Here is a 21,730-nt window from a genome sequence, read left to right on the forward strand (position 1 = left end):
GTTACTTTTTGGTTTTTAAAATTGTGGATGAATCGTTTTTATAAATACTTTTTCGATTTTTTTTTCTCTTTCATTTATTTAAATTAAAATGTCAGCTAATTAGTAGTTGCAATTTTATTTGGTTTGAGTAACTGTTGGAACTTTTTTTGAGTATGATTAATTGTTTAATATAAAGAATAAAAAATTTGCCTCACTAGCAAAACAGTTGATACTGTTTTCATGTATATATAAACAGTCTAATGAGATTTATGTGGAGGAGATCAAGCTAAGCATGTTTTTATTATTTCAGTTATCGCAACAGGGATCTCACCACAACACAAGATTACATCCTTTGAAGAAGCCAAAGGTCTAGATAAGATCAATGAGAGGATGCCACCAAGGAAGGATGCCTCTCCACTGACATCTCCACTGTCTCAAGTACCAACAGGGTCAACAGAGCAGATTATAGAAACCCACCTCAATACTCTATCCAATAATGTATGAGATTGTAGTAAGATTTCAAGGCTCTAAATGCAGAATATAGAGATCTGGAAAGCTGACAGAGAGCAGATAACCTGATTCTTCTCTCTGTCAGCTATACAGCCCCTCCTAGTACCCCAGCCATTGTAGGATGGGTTTTTACCTGTGACAGTCTGTTTACTGAGTCAACTTATATATTGAAGATACAATATTGTACCATGGGCCAGTTCTGCCTTCCCCATTTACTTAGTTTCTAATTGTTATGATGTTTTAAAAGTGCGGTCAGAGGTTGTTTTAACTAAATGTCGTTTATAATGATAAGTGAGAGTTTTGTCACCTTTACCACTGTCACTTACAAATACCTTGCACTCACTTGTGCATGAGTCTAAACAATCAAGACAATCATAGAGCTGGAAGGTAAAGTTGCTGCTGTTTCTGGGTCGGTTAATAGTTAAAAGATTCACAAGCTGTGATTTTTGGAGTTGTTAGGGTTGATTATATTACCTTAAGAGTGTAACTTTATTTGCTCCTGATGGGATAGATTAGAACAGTACAAAATGTTGATACAATGGTTTTTAATAAGGATTCTTGAATGTGTATGCATACATACACAGGTATTTGTGTTAAGATGTTCAGAAGCTTTTGATTTTCTTAAAATAATGGAGTGAGGCAGAATTTCAATTCATTTGGATGAGCACATTGTATTCGACCTTCTTAGTTTGACATAAGAAAACAGTAAAACTAAAACAACTGTGTACTTATAACGGAAAGTAATGTTATTTTATTTTGTTACTCAGTGTTTTAATTCTTTTATTAAAAGCATGTAACAAGACTGAATGAGTGAAGATAAAATAACTTGACAGATATCACTAATATACAAGACTTAAGGTTTTCCAGGCCTTTCATTAGTGGCTGTATTGTTAATTGTTTTCAGTTAACGAATACTAATGACAAGCTTGAAATGTGTCATAAGGTCTGTTAGTAAAAGCTAGTTAAATGTCATTGTTTACAATATTGTTCAATTGAATGAAATATATATATACAGACACAGTTATTTTTATTTACTTTCCATATGGAATGTTCATCTTTTTAATTTTCTTCACCATATTAAAGGATATTTGTTTCGAAAAGATTAAATTTATGTTAATAGTAGTAGTAATCACTGATGCTTTTTACATTGTATTTACTCAGCACCTGTACACAGCTCATTAGAGATTATAGATGTATTTTAGTATTGTAGTAGCACCTCATATCAACAATATTTGTAATCTTTCAATTCTGCAAGCTGAAAGAGACATTGTAACACATGAAACTTGTTACAATAAAACGTTTTTTATTACTCAGTCCTCTATACAACTTGGTGAAAGATTATAAAGGTGTTTTAGAACTTAAACTCACTGTACCAATAGTTTTATTATTATTCAGTTCTCTATGCAAACTAGTGAGAGATTGTAGATGTATTTCAGTAGTGCCGTACATTATGTTAATAATTTTGTTATAATTCTGCTCTCTATGCAACTTGGTAAAATACTGTAGATGTGTTCTATTTGTGTAGCTCATTACGTCAGTAGTTTTGTTGTAATCCTGCTACTCCTCAAAACTAAATAAAAATTTTTAGTTGGACTTCAGGAGTAGATTGCGTCTCAATGTTTACAAACTTGATGAACTTATTTATCATACCAGGTATAGAAATAAAACATCTTCAGTAATATCATAATTCTGGAGTATGTAGATACTTAATTTAAGCTTAGACTTTTATACCTGCAGTAGTCCTTTATCTAAAGCTGACAATAAACAGTAAACCAACTGGATATTACATGAATGAAAGTCCTGAAAACATATACAAAGAACAACACAACAGAGAATGCATCATTCGCTATGGTCTACAGTCTGTCAGATTGAAAAGTGAATTAATTTAGCTAAAAATAAAAGTTTTGTTTTTTATTATTATTGTAAATTTAATTAAAAAAAGTATCAAAATCGTAATCAGCTGCTTTAGAAAAAAATTAAATTATCATATTTCTAGCATACATATATGTTGAAAAACTAAGTGATAGTTTTTTTCTGGTCTGAAAGTTTTACTTTAACAGGTTTTGTTTGAACTTGCATGTTTCACAGTGTAGTCAAAGATGAGAGCAACAGGCATATAAGTTTGTATCTACTGATAGCTTAAGATGGACTAGTTCTTCATTTGAACCTGACTGATGAGGTATAGTTAGGTTTGGACCTGTAACTTTTTCAAACCTTTCATAGCATAATTTTAACAGAATGGATAAAACCATTTAGTCTCTCTAGAATGCAGCACAAAATTTCTATAAAAACTGGTAAAACTGCCATAGATATAAGGATGGTACCAGAATATGCAACCATTTTGACAGGATTGTACCATTGTTATGTGCATATAAAGACTTGAGCCCTTAACTTCAAATATGTTGAACAAGAAAAATTGGTATAAGTACACTTGCTCTTGAATACATTATTAATTTGAAATTTTCAAATTTAAAATTATAAATCTTTACTATTCTGTTTTTCAAGAATTTATGCCATTTATGGATTACAAGTTTGTTTGTCTTTCTAGATTTTTGTATAGTAATAATTATTTGCGTTTAATTCATATAATTTTCATTATTATTGTGTAATCACAAGAATAAAATGGCAGACTCTGCACATCATGTTGTTTATATGATATTATATAAGTTATGTATCACATTCTTATTGTTATCATTTACCTGGCTTACATATATCAATCAGTAATTTTAGTTGCATTTTAGAAGTTGGATTCCACATACATTTTTACACATTTATTTTAATTAAATCAACAACTTACACAACTGATCATGAAATTTTTGTCATATTTAAAAAGGTTTTCAGTTGTATTTCAGTAATTAATATCAGCAAATATTTAACATTAAGTTTTATTATAATTATTTAATTTGCTTTGCATTATTTATTTCATACTGTATAAGGTTTAATATAACTATATGTTCTAAACAATTTGCTTTATGTTGCATAAGGTTTAATGTAATATGCATGTGTAGCATAGGAAATGGTTATTTGGATGAGACTGTTTCACAGAAATTGACCCACAAAAGAGTTCAAGTTGATAGAAAATCTGGCTTTACATTTTTGTTATTCAGAAAGAAATTTATTGTAAAAACGTTTGCTTTTAAAGAGTTTAAAGATTATTTTTAGTGAATAAAAAGAAACTGTGATAAGCAAGCACAAATGAAGAGTCAGCCACACTTACTAATGATAGTTTGTAGTATTTATTTTGAATTTAATGGATATTGTAATTTTAGTATATTATTAGCTAAGACAAAAGTCAAGACATTCCAAAGTTATCTCATTTCCATTGTGCTTTTTAACACGTTTAAACCTGTGAGAGTTAAGGTTAATAATTTAGGCTTAGTATGCTGTTGCATAGTTTTATTTTTATCTTCCCAGTTTTTGTTCAACAAATTCGTAATATTACTGTAATTGTCTAAAGAGCTGTTTAAAATTATCTAACTATTAAAAGTTCTGTTTTACATTCTCAGGCATACTGTTAACCCAATCTTCTCCACACAATTTCTGGAATACTTAACTATAGAGTAAAACCAGTTATACATGAACGTCAGAGCTTATATAAATATCTAGTTTCTTGGCTGAAAAAAATATATACACACACATTACCAGAGAGGATTAAAACTGGAAACTTGTCAGTATGAATAGACTGTGTTTATATACCTTTATTTTGGTGTATTTATTTGTTATGAACCTACAAGTTGTTTTTACTTGTGCTTTTCTTGTAAACAGTAGCAAAACAGAAAAGGTTGTTCCCTTATTGATACAAACAATTATGCTTTAGGTGCAGTTTCAATAAAACAGATTTTAGGTTTAGAAATTGCCCTTGTTCAAAAACTAGAAAATGATCTACAAGCTTGAAACAAGCTTGTTTTGTTTTAGGTAAATCAGGGGAAAAGTCCAGAAAAACTTGAAAGCCACTTATTACTGTGGTATGTTTGCAATGAGAATTTTATTATTGGATTAGATATTTTATTAGTCTGTTCTTAACACCATGCATAAGTAAACAAGCTAGTGTAAGATATCACACTGGAAATTGTTTGGAACTAAAATATCGTAGTTATTCAAGATATTTGAATGTACCCAAATGAGTACATTCCAATACAGTACACAGTATGTTACCTCCACTGACATAAATAGCTGCACTCATTCACTACTATCTCCTATATGCAAAAATACTTTTTTGCATGCCCAAGCCCTTTTTCTCCCCCTCAATTGGAATTGATTAATTCCAGTGCATTTCTCATGCAGATCATTGCACAACAACCTTCCACCAATAAGTGCGACATCCCCTCATTACACGTATGACTCTCTCCAATTAGCTCTATCACTTTTTGTTTGACAGTACTCGTGTTTTTACATTTTTTTCGCTTGTCTCTCTTTTTGTGTGGTTTTCAGTTGTTAATTTAATAGTTTCAACTCTGAAGTGAGATTTTTTTATTCATATGGTTTTTAATTATAATGAAGATGTCTTTTACTTTAATTTTCCAATCTTTATTTCATTTCATTTTTCTCTTATATTTGCATTTGTCTATCAAGTATTTTTGTTTAATTCATATTCATAAATGAATTATAAGGTTCATTACCACTTCAGGTATCACACCTCCTACAAGCATTCTTTCACAGGCTGCAGGTGGGGTGATCCATCATTGGATTTGTTAGTGATTACTTGCTGAGAGATTGGTCAATATATGAATCAGTACATTCTTCTGAACTTGTCCCCACTTCCTCCTGAATGAGCTAAACCTATTTGGGCCAATGAAAATTTTGATATCCTTATTTTCACCATCAGATGTTGTCATATCTTCTTATGCCCAACCTGCAGGATCAGCTAAACCTAGTATGGCATTTTTAGACATAATTTCTCAGGTATGTAATGTTTTATCCCTTTCCTCAATTTCTATGATTCCTGTCTTTCTTCATTGCACAATAGTTCTTCCTCTCTGTATTTAGTTTTCCCTTCCTTCCTGGGTATTTCAGCTCGTGCTGAATAATTTGCTTGATGGAGGGTATTAGCATGCCTCACCTTATACAGGCGTGGATCAGTTTCCTTTGGCCTACTATCAAGCTGACTGTTTTTGACAGTCCCTAATTTTTCTGTTTATTTAACTTGTGCCCAATTTTAATGTATCTGTCTTACCTTATGTCACTTCTGTGGTATTTATCTATTATTCTTCTCCTCTCTGAGGTCAGCTTCTCCCTTGTTATCTCCATATTGGCTCATTTGTCATCCTTGGCCCTTGCTTTTACACACATGGTTTCTCTGTTGTTGGGATCTTCTGGGTTGTGATGTACTCTTGTCCCAGGTTAATTTGTTATCCAGTTCTCTAAGGAATTCATGTATAGATTCTTTTCTCTAGCGATACGTTTACAACTATGTACCTGAGACTTTGGAATCATGTGTGGAGTCTTTGTATCAGTACTGTATTCTTACCTGTCTGATAGCATGTTCATCACACTCAGAACCACAACAAGCCCCTGTTACTGATTCCTGTTCTAGTCCTTAGCCCTACCTGTTCCTCCTTCCAGGGGTTCCTCATCTTGTTTTATTTTATATAAATGGTACTGTTGACCACCCAGTGGGTTCTAGTGTAGTGAGTGCTTGATTGTGCAAATATGTTCCCCTTTGGCAGTCTTTCACCACATATCAATGGGTTGTTTAGGTTTTATCAAAGTGACTTGTCCTCCAATTTCTCTTCCCCCCTTCTTTGTCTTGGGTACCCATTTCCTTCCCTATGCCTCAGCATCCTGTCACATGCCCAACATCTGTCAGAGGCTGTTAAATTTGTTCATCTTCTTTCTCTAGGCTGTTTGTTGTCCTCAATAGAACAAGAAACTGATGATCTGTAATAGATTTGTCCCACCTCAAACAGTTTCTCAGTCTACTCATTTCAGCACAAAATTGTTTCTCTGGGTTTGTGAACATCTGAGTTGCAAATGTTTACTTGCATATCCCAATATTTCATCTGTCATGACCATATTTTCTGTTTGTTTATTATGGAGTGGTTTATCAGTTTCACATATTGCCCTTTGGGCTCGCTTCAGCCCTATATGTTTTCTGTCAGATGGCCAGAATCAGAGTGTTTGCTCATCACCTACATGTTCTCGACTTGTGCTTTCATCATGACTGGCTACTTTTAGCTCATTCCATACATGAGTCAGCCCATGGAGGCAGTCGCATTGGGCTGGTTAATCAAGTTGGATGAGTCATTCCTTCAACCTATGAAATATCTTGTCATTTGGGTATTTTATCAACACCCATCTAAGTTAGGCCCAACCTTTCCTTTACTTCATTTCACGTAGCTGTCAGTTCTCCATGTTCTTACAGCTCACTCTATTTCAGCTTGTTAGGTTCTATCTCTTCTGGGAATGTGGTCTTTCATGGTAACTCCTATTCCCTTAGGTTTTGCTCATATACAGGCACTTCACATCCAGTCAAATTATGCAGGGGATTCTTTGCATTCTCTTATTATCTTTCTTTCTGCAATATGGATCTGCAGTGGTGGTTGGACAAAACTCGCATGTCAGCATGTGTCCTGCTTCCTTCATCCAGATTTACACATTTTCATGGATAGATCTCTTTGGGGATGGGAGTTATGGGTCTATCTCCAGAAGCTTTGGGGAATTTATCTGCAGTTGAGAGGTGTTATCATATCCATATCCTAGAGTTTCTTGCTATACATCAGGCTTTGGTTTATTTTCTCCACCTGGTTAGAAATTGTCTAGTAATAACCCATTTGGACAATATTTCAGTGATTTTTTATCTCAATCCCCAGGTTGGCATCTATTCTCAGTTCATCTCTATTCATACATTGAATCTTTTTTAGGCAGTGACTTTGTCTTCAGTGGGGTACTCCTCACATAGATGCTTTTGCCAAGTCCTTCATCTAAAAACTTCCTGTGTTTTGGTCTCCAGTCCCTTATTCTCTTGCTCTGACTGTTGATGCTCTCAGCCAGGATTGAACTAACAAATACCTATATGTTTATCCTCTCATTTGACTTCTTCACTGAGTGAATCTGACCATCCATACTGCTCCATGTCAAGTCCTGATTGTTCCTTACTGGCTAGCTCAGCCATGACTTCTCCAGTTCCAATTTACCCCTCCATTACCTCTTTCTTTGTTGGCCTTAGTCACCACCAATGTTTCATTAAACCCTTTATGTTATCCATCTTTCCACCTGGTTTTTATCCAGTCCTTGGTGAAAAAATTAGCTTATTCTGACAAGTAGCTTCATTTCTAGCTCATTCTATTTGCCCTTCCTCCGTGAAAGTTTATCAATGTTAATGAAATGTTTTCCTTCATTGATCACTGGGTTAAGTGTTTTCTGCTGATTGACCCACTGTTACTCAAATTGCAGATTTTCTCACTTTGCTTTTCAGTCAGATGTCTTCTCTCTCCTTAATCTCAGTTTATTGGGCAGTCTTGTCCCACAACTTTTATTTTTCCTAATACTATAAGATATTTACCTCTCCTGAGCTTTCCCTGTTGATATGTTCCTTCCTGATTCATTGTCCATCATGGTGAGCTGCCATTCCAAACTGGAATGTCACATTTCCTCTGTTCAAACCACTTTTCACATGCTCCTTGTTTCACCTTTCCCTTAAGACTTATTTCCTTCTCCTTTTAGCATATGGACATTAGAGGTCTGATTCATTTATTTGCCATTAATGTTGTATATACTTTTTATCATCCTACATATATTCTTTATCTGAACCATTCTTTCCTCCTCAAAACTTTTCAACAGTTTCCCTTCCATTTCCAACCTTTAGCTTAGGCCTGATCTGGATAGACTGCAATGTTCAGTAGATGCTTTTCACTGTCATATTACATGGCTTCCTTCTGGTGTGTCTGTTCACACCAATTTATTTTTTGGCAACCATCTTCAGTTTGAGATATTTCTTATTCTATCCCCACCAGTAGAGTTTGGATTTTGATTTGATTGGCTTATTCCTTTTTATTGTCATCATCCTGTACTTTATTTCAAGTCTTTTCATCATATGGGAATGAAAATTCAGAATTTCAATTTGCCCTTTGATTGGGATCCCTCATTCTAAAATCCAATCAACATAAGTTCTCACACGTGTATATTAGATGTCTACATTCCTCTCTCATTTATACTTTATCAGTGTTGTGGGTCATGGTGTGGGTAATTGCAGATTGTGGTGATTCTTTCTCTTCAGCTGTCTCTCAGTGTTAATGTACATGGAGTGGTTCTGGTCAATTTCACATTGGAAAAGATTATTTGAATTATGTAGACATCTTTTTTGCACCAGATTTCAAGTTCCTTGATCAAGCTATCAAGTTATTATATTTGCATGTGCCCAGTTCATAAGTCAGGGTGGGGGGGCACTAGGTTCACTCTGGTCTCATGAACTTGAGATGAAGCCAGTATGATCCTCTTTTCTACTCCCCATGTGTGTGTCTGCAGCCAGTGCCTGGATTTGGGTTTGTACTTGACTTGCCAACAGTATGATCCTTATCATATCCCCATATGGAAATCAGTTCCCAGCAGCATGTGTTGGGTTTTGGATGCAGTTGACTTGCTGTATACAGGTCATCATGACCTAGCCACTCTACATCTAGGGATACATCCTTTTCATTTCACCCACTGTTATAATTTCTGGGATTGAACTTCATAAATGTTGCATCGTTCAGATCACTTTCCAACCATAGTTCACTTTCAACTGGATGCTCTACTCTGTTTTCCACCTATATATGCAACATCTTTCTACAGTGTTAAGGTTCTAGCAATTTATGTGAGTGAAGGTACGTACAGTATTGGAAGTTATAATTTTCCTATACTGAAAGTGTATTTCTGATAGGTACTTACTTCTCCCAACTTTTCTTCCACACTGAAAATCGGTGCTCTCATTTTCTGCCAAAACTGGAAGTGATAGGTTGGTAGAACTTAATAGAGGGCGCCACATGCATAAGGAGAGTGCAGTGAAATAAAGTATCATAATAAATGTTTTGGGTGTAATGTGTTCATGCATTGAAGTATTGTATAGTCTTGCATGTAATGCTTGAATGAAATTATTTAAAAATGCTCACAAATTCTTCCTCAACCTAATACAATGAGCAATACTAGGCATTTCATTTAAAAATATTTCTAGATTAATAAGTGGTATTGAACATGTGTCTGTTTCAATAAAATTTCATTCTAATCACTACCTCTAAAAAACAACATTTGAACATCATCATGACTATTATGTTACGAATGTGGAGTGGAGAAACAGATTAACTTCTACCATTAGTCAAATAATATGAACATTTCTTGATTTCTAAAACTTTGAGATAATTTCAACTAATGAAAAGCTTACAATATAACACTACAGTGACATAATTTTAATGACTTTAGATGAATGCATTGTAAACTGTAAAGACAATGAAAATATATATGTAAATCATTAAAGGCTTGGATATATTTGTGTTCCTTCAGTATAGACAACAGATGGAAATGGTTACAGTTTGGTTTGATAAAGCTGTATGTAAAGCACAAATAATATAGTACATTATATCTAATGAAAGGCCTAACGCTATGTTCATGTATATGGATAAATGTTATGTATAACAGCATTTTAAATCACTTTTATATGGAGATTAATGGAGAACTAATTAACTAAAAAGTTTAATTTGTCACTGTTTAATAAAAAATTAAATGAGGTACATTTTATATTTACCAAAATATTAGTATTATCAAAACATATGCAGGGTATTAGTGTATTTTTCAATGTAATAAGACCCTGCTTTACATTGTAAAACTCTTAAGTTGCCTAGTTTCTAATGGAAACAGCAAATGCTCTGATCGTGACCTGTGTGTATAATGAATTATTTTCTATTTATTAACTTGCTATGACGAGATGTTATATATGATGGTTTAAAGCATTATAAGCTTGAACAGGATTTGCCCAATATTTTCATTGTCAAAAACTTCATAAATTTTAGGAAAAGTTTTAATAGTGGTTTCAAATTTAAGCATTTATGATTTTATTAGCCTGTAATTTTAAAGAAAAGTTTAATTGACTTAAATAATTTAAAACTGTTTTTAATACATTGGAAAAATGTTATACAAATTTCAGTGTTAAACACTTGGTTATCTTTTAATTGAATATCTTAGATTAAGCTAATGGCTCCAATTGTATAAACCTGTCTGGAGATATGCAATCTATTGTTTAGGTAAGAAATGTGAAGTGAAAACTTGCCAACTTTGAAAGCATGTTGAAGTAAAGTAATGTTTTTGATGTGTTACTAAAAATTATTTCTTAGCACAGATGTTGTGAGCACAGTTCAGTGCAGCACTAAGCTCATTTTGTAACTACAAACTTCTGTGGTTATTACTATGGTCAACATAGTGAGAATTTTTAAGTGTTGGTTATGGAATCTGACTATGATCTTACCCTATACTTTGGATTAAGGGTACAGGAGTAATATTTAAGGATAGCAGAACCTCTAATGGCATTAATGCAACCAAATTATAACATTGCATTTCAAGTGAGGGATAACAACATTATGTCTTCCTTCTGTGCTGTACATTACAGAAAAGTATTGTAGAATGACAATAGAGTGGTAAAGTTGTTACTGGAACATACTGCTTCTTACAGTATACCTTTACTGACTGAAACTGTACTGTTTTAATTTCATTCATCAAATATTTCAGCCTAGTGGAATTACTTTTGTTAGTTTTATGTTGTTATTTTTTATACATTCCCACCAGAAGCCCCAATTTTGTAGCTTATAATTAGGTTTTTACTCAGTACTAAAGTGTTTTAACTTAGAAATATATATGCACTAAACTGTGCCATGTCTACATGTATAATTATTAATTTTAAATATATATATATATATATACACACAATCTCAGTGTCCTGTATATATCTATATATAAATTATTCACATTTGTTATCAGGCTGTGATTTGTTCATATCTTTTTTTGTCTTTCATCATTATGAGAAACGTTTCTGTTTTTGTACAGTGTTTATTCAAACAGTTCTTAGAACGTATTCCTCTAACAAAAAAATATTAATATACATGACTGCCTACATGTTACTGAGTAATTAACTTTATGATTATTTTCTTGTTTTTCGCATCTTATTATCATCATTTTAATATTTAAAGATATATCTATATATATGTATGTTTCTTTGCAAGTTTAGAAATGGAATGTTAAAACTTTTAACCCTGTAGAAGTGGTTGTAATTAGGCTGGTTTTTGAAGCAATTTTTTCTCTTTCATAATATTTAAATATTTCAACTTCTATAAATGTTGTGAAGTTTTCTTGTAAAGTTTTTGTGTTAAATAAAGTTTAAAAAAGTTATTGTATTTGAATATTTTAATTTCATTGGTCTTTTTTCTTTGTCTCCTAACATATCCATAAAAAAGTGCAGATACTGTGTGATTAATATGCTTCAACTAATATTTCTTATGTGTATACTGTTTTTGTTTGTCCTAAAATGCACTGACACATTACTATTTAAACACATTTGCAAGCTTCATTTCAAAAGTTTTTAAAAAGGTCTAACAACAGGTTGTAGAATAATATTACAGTTTCATTATATTATTTATTGATAGTAGGTAAAGTTTAGCTCTAACTAAACTAAAGCAAAAAATATGCACAGGTAACTGTTAATTTATCTCTATATTGAATATAGGCACCTCACACAGCAGACTTCACTAATGTTAGGCCTAAGACAAGTGGACATATAAGTTTAGATGTCTGCAATTACAGTTCCTTTGTATTATTTTAGAAATCCTGTATTTAAAGAGTACTACTGCACTAAAGATACTAATGTGACCTTAAGTTTATTACACCTTTCTGCTGGCATGTATATATATAAAGCTAAGTAAAACGACAAAAACATTTTATTTTGTAGATATCTGTTTATTGATGCAGTAACAGTTCAGGCAACAACGTCGCTGTTCATTAAGAATGCTTCATTTAGTTCAGTGCTATATTATTATAGTAATATTATACATTTGTATCAGCCCAGTACTTCAACATTTTTTTGTAGCATAACTTTTCTGTAGTATAAAAAATGTTTTATCACAAGATGAGAAGTTGAACTTGTTCTTTGACCATCTTAGTACATGCGAGGTGGACTTCCACTGAGCCTGATGTAAGAAGCATCTATTAGGAGGAAAATTTGTTCAAAATACAAAAGTAATTTGATCATGACATGATATGATCTCTGACTAAGAAAAACTAAAAGATGGTTAAGTCCCAGTGTCCCTAAATTTAAGATCCAAAAAGCCAGTGAATATATAATCATTGCTGTTAGTCAAGCTGTTTGTTTTTGTGCAAAGCTACACGAGGGCTATTTGCACTAGCCATCCCTAATTTAGCAGTGTAAGACTAGAGGGAAGGTAGCTAGTCATCACCACCCACTGCCAACTCTTGGGCTACTCTTTTACCAATGAATAGTGGGATTGATCATTACATTATAATGCCCTCATGGCTAAAAGGGCAAGCACATTTGGTGTGACAGAGATTCGAACCTGCAACCCTCAAATTATGAGTCAAGTGCCTTAACCACCTGGCCATGCCAGGCCTATCAAGCTATCATAGAAGGTGTTTCAAAACATAAAACTAAATGATAAGATGTGGCACATTTTGAATTATAAACTGGAGATTCTCGTTAAAGAAAAACATTCAACCAAAAAAATTTACAGGTTGCAAATCAAGCTAATAGCAGATATTTTCTACATATAATGTATGAAGCCTATTTCGAAGCAAGGATCAGTTAAGTAATTTGGAGCTTGGACTGAAAATGTGTAAGTTACAGGATTTCTGAAAATGCTTTCTACAGCTGCTATTTCCTACATTATAAGTGTGAACTTTTTTAACCTAATGTTTTAGTTTCACTAACTGCACAAGAAACCAGTTTCAAACTTTATACAGTTATGCTAAAAGATTACATTTTTTTAACATAAGAGCAAACTGGCTAAAAGTTCCCCACTTCGTATTATTGTATAGACATATAGCAACTTAAAAGTTAATTGTAATCATTGAAATTTAATAGATTTATCAAACATAGTAATACATTTCATTTATTTTCTGTATTACAGAATATTTATTTATATTTTTACTTTTAGATTAGAATGATTTTTACTTTCTGTTATGTAATCCAGTTGATTAATGACAGCTAGACATAATGTTGTGTGATAAATGTAACAACTTTTAACAATTAAAATTGTCTTATGGGTCTTGTAATATAGCTCAGTTGGAAAAGCATTATTGAAAGTTGGAACCCTTGGGTTCAAGTTCTGGTCAGGGCACAATACTATTTCTGTGGTGCTTTAATTAGTAGTAGTTTAGGAGAACATAAAAAAAAATTGTTATACAACACAAATTATTATTTTCAATCTCATTTCTTCATAGGGGGGGAAAGGAAATTCAATTCTTATCAGGCAACCAACTTCTTATCAGTATTTCAACAGCCTTTTCTCAATGGTATAAAACTATGTGTCAAGCTAGAGATTTTGAGTCATCTAAAACTTAATTATTCAGTATATAAAAAAAGCTTGATTCCGTGTCACATTGATTTAAATTATCTTGTTTTTACTGTACAGCAAGTCATAGTTGAATTGTAAACATTACCACTCTGAACTGGTTAGAAGAGATTTAATTAATGTTCTTTACTAAACAGTTCTAATCACGTGTACATTAACTTGGGCTTTTACTTCAACCAAAATGACTAGTGATTTGTATGTATAGTTACCCTTTGATGGATTTTACAAAATTCAAATGTTAAAGGATTGAAAAAGTTTCCTAGGCTCTCTGTTGTTTAGATGTATAGAGAAAATTATATATGAAAACTTGGCACTTAACAAAACTTACCAGATTTGTACTACATAGTTCCCCGGGAAGGTCCCAAACAATCCTGTTTTTAGAGATGTACCAACATACCATCCATCATCACACTTTTCCAATACATAGATCGTGTCCCCCTCACTAAGCTGTAACTCATCCTCGTGTTGTGGAGTGTAGTTATACAAAGCTCGGAAACTGCACAAAAACACATGGAAAAAATTTTGTTTCTTTAACATTTTGTAAACTGGTTCTAGTGAGTTTATATCATCTGCATTTCCTAACAGGTGAAATGGTACTGAGCTCCACTGCATACTGCTAAGAAAAGTGATGTTTTACAATGTTTACTTTAGCAAAGGAGACTGAAATAATTCTGGTATTTTGGTGTGATTAATAACTGTGTTTTCTACTTTTTCACTGCCTAAGAATATGGCAGTAGAATCACAGATTCCATAAGATATAAATGTGGATTAGTGTATGCAAAGAAAATCAACTTAAAACTTGTACGGATAAATGCATTGAATATTATTAGAATGGCAACCGTCGTATCAAACAGAGCCACCTGTGTTTGTTTTAAGAACATTTTCAGTGAGGATGTGTGCAAGATGAGAAAAAAGGTTTTTTTATGACCTAATAATTCACTGTAAATATTCTATTATGCATATTCAAGTTTTATAATAAAATAAACAGCACTAATTATTACTGGATATAATGCACAAAATGAGAGGTGTTAGAAAAATATCAGTTTTGACAATCAGGGACTAAAAGTCTAAGCTTGTTACTTTGTCAGTTTTTCTCTAAAGAAACTATCTCTATAGAAACTCTTCATTTGTCCTGATGTAGAATTACAAAGAATATTTTACGTCATTATTATCAAACTAATATACTTACATGTGGTTTCTCAAACAACTACATTATTTTCATATAGTTGAAACATGAACTGTAACAGCATTAAACTGATGAGTTATTGCTGTCTCCTTAAACATGAGTTACATCATTCAACTTATTTATATTATATATCAATATTAGTGACTTGTCTATGAAGTTGATCTGAAATATAAGCTCAAATCTAAATATCATTCACACCTCTTTATTAGCTCTGTTATGAAAGTCTAAACTGTAAGTATATTTTATGTCAGTGATATAACCACTCAGCATGCAAGGCCCACATATAATAAAAGTTTGATTGATGGTTCTCATGTCCAAATACACCTAACATAACACTTTTTTTTTTTTAAAGCTCCACTTAATTTGCTTCTCAGTGTTTATATGCCTCCTGCCCATACATCATGACTTCAGGCCTCTCATACCCAGAAGATTAGAGTGCACCTTGAGGGTCTCAGGTTTGAATCCCTGTCCCACCAAGCATGCTTGTCCTTTAAGCCATGAGGATATTACAATGTTAAGGTCAATCCCACTATTCATTTGTAAAAGAGTATCTCAAGAGTTGATGATGATGACTAGCTGCCTTCCCTTTAGTCTTTCACAGCTCATTTAGCCCTTACGGAAGCTTTGTGCAAAATTCCAAAAAACAAATCAACAAGCCCCATGCTAAATTTCTGATGTGGCTATACTACTGGTTTACACATAACTTTAATAGATATGGCCAATAGTTAGTTTTAGATTAAATACATAATCAGTACAAAATCACAAATGCAATCAATTTAAATGTTGGTTATAGATATGTTTCTTTAATATCAAGCCACTGTTCAGCATTTTTATTTGTGTAAGTTATTCCCAAATCAGTATCATATTAATTTTCTTAAATTTCTAAATATCTCACTGAAACTTAGTTTAGAAAAGACACTTGATTTGACATGTATATCCAATCAATAAGTTACTTACGGGATGGGTTCATTAGCAGTGTTGATGTGTAGGCTTTCCATTACAGATTGCATAGCTCCTTGTTGTAGAGGTTGAAATGACTTCTGCAAGATAAATTCTGTTACAGCCATACTTGGTTTGCATTAAAGCATAATTACAAGAAGATAAAGGATTGTAAAAATTCTAATAAAGTATACACGACTTCTGTGCCTAAAAAAACTAGCTACATAAAAAACTAAAATATGTATAGAGATACTCAGATAAAGCTAAATAATAAATAGTTCTACCTGAAGCATAGAAAAAAATGTAAAACTAAGTTTGGGTAATCCAATAAAATTGTATCTAGGTAAGCATGGATCAAAAATTATATTTAAAAAAAAAAGCAGTGCAAATCTTTAGATTTCTCTTTCATTATTAGATTTTTATTTTCCAGCTTCCTTGTGTTGAATATTGTTGACTAGATGTATCTGATCACCTGATGTAAAGTGAAACAAAATTAACAAGAGTTCACTTACAGACTCTTTAACTTCATAAGAACTATTATGATGTATTTATTTGTCTCATTAAAATGTTTTTTTCACTAAACCTATCTTCATATACTAGTGAATTAGGGAATAAATTTTATTTCTGATTACTTAGTTGTTACTGAGCATAAAGCTGCAAAACTATATAATTCAAACCATAATTTTTAACATTATAAGCCCTTAACCCTTTCGGTGCTGAATAAGAAATTTTAATGTTTGGCATGGCGCTGAATATATATTTTTGATACGTCAACTAATTACGGTATCAGTACTAAAACCATGACTAAAACCAGCAATAACTCAACAAAAGTCCCTGAAATATTCAGTGATTGTACCCAATACTATACATGTTAAATTCAATACATAAGAATAACAGGATTAAAGGAAGGTCACCTGCTGCGCTGAGCCTTCAAGTTGACTGTGGTCGCCAACCGAGCTGAAAGGGTCAAGTTTATAACTGAGCTTACAGAGGGATTTCAGTTTCAAGATCTGATTTCTTATTGTATCAATAGGTGCATTATACTTTCTTCACTAATGTTACATATTATTCCAAACTTTACATTTCTTTTTTTAAAGAACATGTACCAATCCCAGACCCCAAGCTTGATTGAAAAATGGGCAGAGTAGAGTTTAGTTGAAGGGGCACATTTACATGTAGAGGCTGATGATGGGTCCTAAGGCTTCTTGTAAGAGAGCACCTGCATTACTGGCCTTTCCTGCAAAGATTGATGCCCCATCTAATATAATTTTAGTGCATTTTGTCAATCATAAGTCCTTTCCTTCTAAGTTGCCTCTTTGTTCATTTGTCCTATAACTGTGACCACCTCCTTATCTGCTAAAAATTTCATTTGTGACTGTCGTAAGTTATTACTGTATCTTATGATGATCCCCAAGTTAATTCTGGTGTCCCCATATTATATTAATCCATAATTGAAAGCAAATAATAGTCGAGTAGGGTTTGAAGTAATCCAAGGGTACCACATGCAAACACTTCAGGCTCATAATTATAATCCATCCAGGCCTATCAAACTGTCTTAGGATTAACATTAATAGACTTATTTCTTAAGAACATATCATTTTATCAATTAAACAAATAGCAGAAATCCCACAATTTTTTGGAAGTCACTCCAGCCCTATACACTTATCCAGCCATCCTCCACATGATGATTGAATTCCCAACACTAAGTTGCAAAGACTTAGGGTAAGTCATGACTTAAATACATCATCAAATTTTTGTGAAACTATGTATGTACATTGCACATGATGAATAGCAGTTACAATAACAAATAGATTAACACAGAGTATTACATCCATAATTTCTTTGTTTGAGATCAAAATGAAAAGCCACGACTTATACTAGCAATTAAACTGCTCATAAATCCACTTTAAAATTTCTCTGGAAAAAAAAAATTGCTGGTCAATTTCCTCCAAATAAGTTCTTTCACAAATCTTTAATACTTCTTTCAGTGACTTAAACAATAAAAAGCATTTGATAGATAACTCTTTCACTTAATCCCATTGTAATACCTGACACTCCTGCCTTATGTCATGCTACATGTGGAATTGAGATGTGAATTTTCCAACAGTGTCACTCCTGTACTGTGTAGATCTATAGCAACTAAAGAATGTATAATCTAGACACCTATTTGTATCCATATGTATAACTGAAGTAGAAAACATTAATCACCTTCCTTTCCCTATTCTGAATATTCAGTTTACATGTATAATTCCACAGTGCATCCATGCATACTTCCTGAGAGGGAATTTTGATTTAAATTTAGGTCCTAAAAGTCTGTTTGCTTTAGTGCAAAGCTACACAATAAACTGTATGTGCTCTATACATAAAAGTGAATCAAATCTACAATTTATGATTATAAGTCTGTAAACTTATTGGGATACAAAATCTTAACAAAACTTACACAATAACTCGAGTGAAAAGTTAAACTGTATTAACAATAATATTCAAAATACACTTACATTTACAAGGTGTGGGACCATAGATTCAGAGTAAACATCCGTGTGATTCTGGTAGTTTGCATTCTGATGAAAACTTGCAGTATCATTTTTAATTGGCAAGCTAAAAGATGTAAAAAAGTAGCACTGATATTTTATTCTCACAACTAAAATATTAACTACTTTACTTCAATTAAAATATTGAAATTGGACTGTCGGTTGAGAGGAATTGTAGTTCTCATGACCAAGTTGTAAAAGAAATATCAGTGGCTCTCTCTACAGCAAGAACAGTTTTGCTGTTTCTAGAATATTAGTGCTCCTAAACTACACACTTTTCACTTTTAATATGCAGTTTCAAACAATCTAAATAAAATGTGAAAAACATCCAATATCTGTATAGAGTTAGAGAAATAAATCACCAAATTAAGGCAAAAATGTACTTCGTCTGCCTCTGTTTGGCATGTCTTGCAAAACCAATAAAGTAACTTTTATAATTTTGTATATACGTTACAGGACATCCAAACTTCTGTGATATTTTGCTTGTTTATCAACAATGAAATAAATAAGGGAATAAATTTAACATGACAATTTATATTTAAATATTTATTCATGTTTTCAAATGAAGTATTTGCTTATAAAGAATGAAGCCATTAATATAAAACAGCATATCCTAGGATATGATTAAACCTAACACACTTGGTTCATTACACTGTGATGTTAACCATTATGCTATGCTTGAGATTAGAGTGCATAGAAAACATGTTTCTGAACATACACGTCACCAGCTGCATGATACGGCTTTGTTTGGAAAGAAAGTAAAAACAAAAATCAGCACTTTCCGAAAAAGTGGGTAGTAACAGCTACACATAAAATATATTCTGACTAACCTCTGATTTGACAAGCATTCTGACTAACCTCTGATTTGACAAGCAAAGAAAAAACCAGTGACACTAACTGCACAGTTTATATAGCAACGTACATATTACATGTGAAAAAAGAAGTGATATCTATAAGAAAAACATTATTATTGTGAGAAAATAATGAGTTATGAAATTATCACAACATAAAGTACAGTTATCACATGTATATATATGCCAGCTAAGGTGGAAGAAATAATTGAGGTAGCCTTAAAATATGTTATTACTTTTATATTTACTATAAGTATCAATATAATTAGTATAAACATTAACATAAAAGGTGTGAACTGTAGCTCTTTTCTTCATCAGCTGGAATTAAACACAGAACACAAGTTAGAAAAAAACAACTGTGGCCAACACCAACCAAATAGGCACACCGGTGAAAGTCGTGTTGACCAAGATTGTCTCTGTTATTTCTTCTGACTTGTGTTCTGTGTTTGATTCCAACGTATGAAGGTAACAGTTGCAGTTTGAATATTGCTTCACATCTTGTAATAATAATAATAACAACACTAATAATTTTAACACTACTACTAATAATAAAAGAAACAGTAGATTACAAAACTACCTCAAATTTGTCTTCTAGCCTGGCATGTTTTTACACTGAATGTTTTTGTTATGAGACTGAAAATACAATATATTTCAACAAATTGTGATTTCTAAACAAGAAAGTTTTCAAGTACTGGAAGAACAGAAATGAATGATATAATTAAAGAAACAACTGATAGGTTTCAAACCAGTTCCATATTGTCTTAAAAAACAGAAGAAGGCATGGCTGTCTCAGTTTCAGACTAACTAATAACAAAAGTTAATAGCTGAGGTTGTGATATAATTGAATTACATAACAAGAAAATTTACCATTTTCTTGGCTATAGTTTAGGCTGCTTAGTCAACATAATCCTGGTTTAACATTTTCAAAATAACAATTTCATTTGTGCATGAATAGCTGTCACTTATCTTCATAACAAAGTACAGCAGTTAAACCAGTTTTGTATCACTCAAGTTAAAATGTTACACACAAAGTATGAGATTGTAAAATACAAATGTTTCCTCTATATAGGTGTTGTCATCACGTCCTGTATTATTCTATTCTCACAAATACATTGAATGCATTGGGCTAACTTATGGAAAACAACATTACATATGATCAAGACATACATATAACATTATATATGGACCCTATTACATCTGTAAGTATAAACCTTCCAGTTTTAGTTTTTTATAATCACTTTTGGAGGGGGTTCTTTAAAAATATATATACATATATTAGTTTCGGTCTCATTAAAATATTTAAATTTTTAGGTTTAATACACATTGTAGTGAAGAAGGAAATAAACAATTTGTGTTTGAAAGCTTGAATTTCATTTCTATATTGTACTTCAGCAATTTATAATGTAAAATTTCTTTAGATTCTATATGACTTGAATATTTTCACACTAAATAAAATAACTATTTTCAGTTAGAAACTGCTAAGATTTGGAATCATCACATTTTAAATAAGTAGTTTTCTGATTAAAAATCAAAACCAAAGTACTGTGTAGCACTTTTAGTTTTTCATTTAATCCTAAAAAATGACTTATTTTTTTAAAGCCTACATCTTTTTGTTTCCATGTTTCTTTAGAGTAATTGTAAAAAAACAACAATACTTAATACTTCTTAAACAGAGTATCAAACAGTTTATTAAAATGTGTTTAAGCCAGCTACTTACCAAATAGGGAATCTAGGAGAAGTTGAACCTACATTGAAATATAGATGAAAGCACTGTCATAATCATTCTGAAAATTTATTTTCTAATTCCTTAATAATTCATTCAAATTAAAGTTACACGCACTGAATAATGTTGTAGTAATAATGTGTATGCACAGTAAAAATTATATACTAAGCTACAGTCCCAGAGTTAGGGTAAAAAAGTACAACTGGAAAAACTTCTGTAACTGCTAGTAAGATGCTGTAAAGATAAACTGACTAAAAGTAAGAGGGGGGACAAACTGACCAATCACATCTGGGGCAGGATAAGATACAAGAGGTTGCAAGCTAACTTATATGAACAATATCACCAGCACCACTACAGACAAACTATTGGTCAGTCTTTAACCTGGTCAAGAGAGCAATGTAAATTCAGCAATCTCAAAATTACCCTGACAGCTACTGTAACATTTGTGGTATAGTTAGCTAAGATGACAG

At 32.2% G+C, this 21,730-nt stretch overlaps 2 protein-coding genes across 14 annotated transcripts in view; one reads left to right on the forward strand and one right to left on the reverse strand.

The window, feature by feature from the left end:
• LOC143246536 (protein phosphatase 3 catalytic subunit alpha-like) overlaps positions 1–11,846 on the forward strand; it is a 41,017-nt gene extending 29,171 nt beyond the window's left edge. For all 5 annotated transcript variants that reach the window (XM_076493404.1, XM_076493401.1, XM_076493402.1 and 2 more), the window contains exon 13: positions 290–11,846. In XM_076493404.1, the coding sequence (XP_076349519.1) occupies positions 290–483 (194 nt within the window). In that variant the 3' untranslated portion in view covers positions 484–11,846. The remainder of the gene's footprint in view (positions 1–289) is intronic.
• Positions 11,847–12,381: 535 nt separating this feature from the next.
• The window catches only part of LOC143246537 (sorbin and SH3 domain-containing protein 1-like), a 106,076-nt gene continuing 96,727 nt past the window's right edge, over positions 12,382–21,730 (reverse strand). For all 9 annotated transcript variants that reach the window (XM_076493405.1, XM_076493406.1, XM_076493408.1 and 6 more), the window contains 5 exons: positions 21,255–21,282; positions 18,654–18,753; positions 16,174–16,256; positions 14,359–14,526; positions 12,382–12,648 (listed from right to left, as the gene is read on the reverse strand). In XM_076493405.1, the coding sequence (XP_076349520.1) occupies position 12,648; positions 14,359–14,526; positions 16,174–16,256; positions 18,654–18,753; positions 21,255–21,282 (380 nt within the window). In that variant the 3' untranslated portion in view covers positions 12,382–12,647. The remainder of the gene's footprint in view (positions 12,649–14,358; positions 14,527–16,173; positions 16,257–18,653; positions 18,754–21,254; positions 21,283–21,730) is intronic.

This window comes from Tachypleus tridentatus, chromosome 3, assembly GCF_004210375.1.
Source record: "Tachypleus tridentatus isolate NWPU-2018 chromosome 3, ASM421037v1, whole genome shotgun sequence".
Classification (NCBI taxonomy): Eukaryota; Metazoa; Arthropoda; class Merostomata; order Xiphosura; family Limulidae; genus Tachypleus; species Tachypleus tridentatus.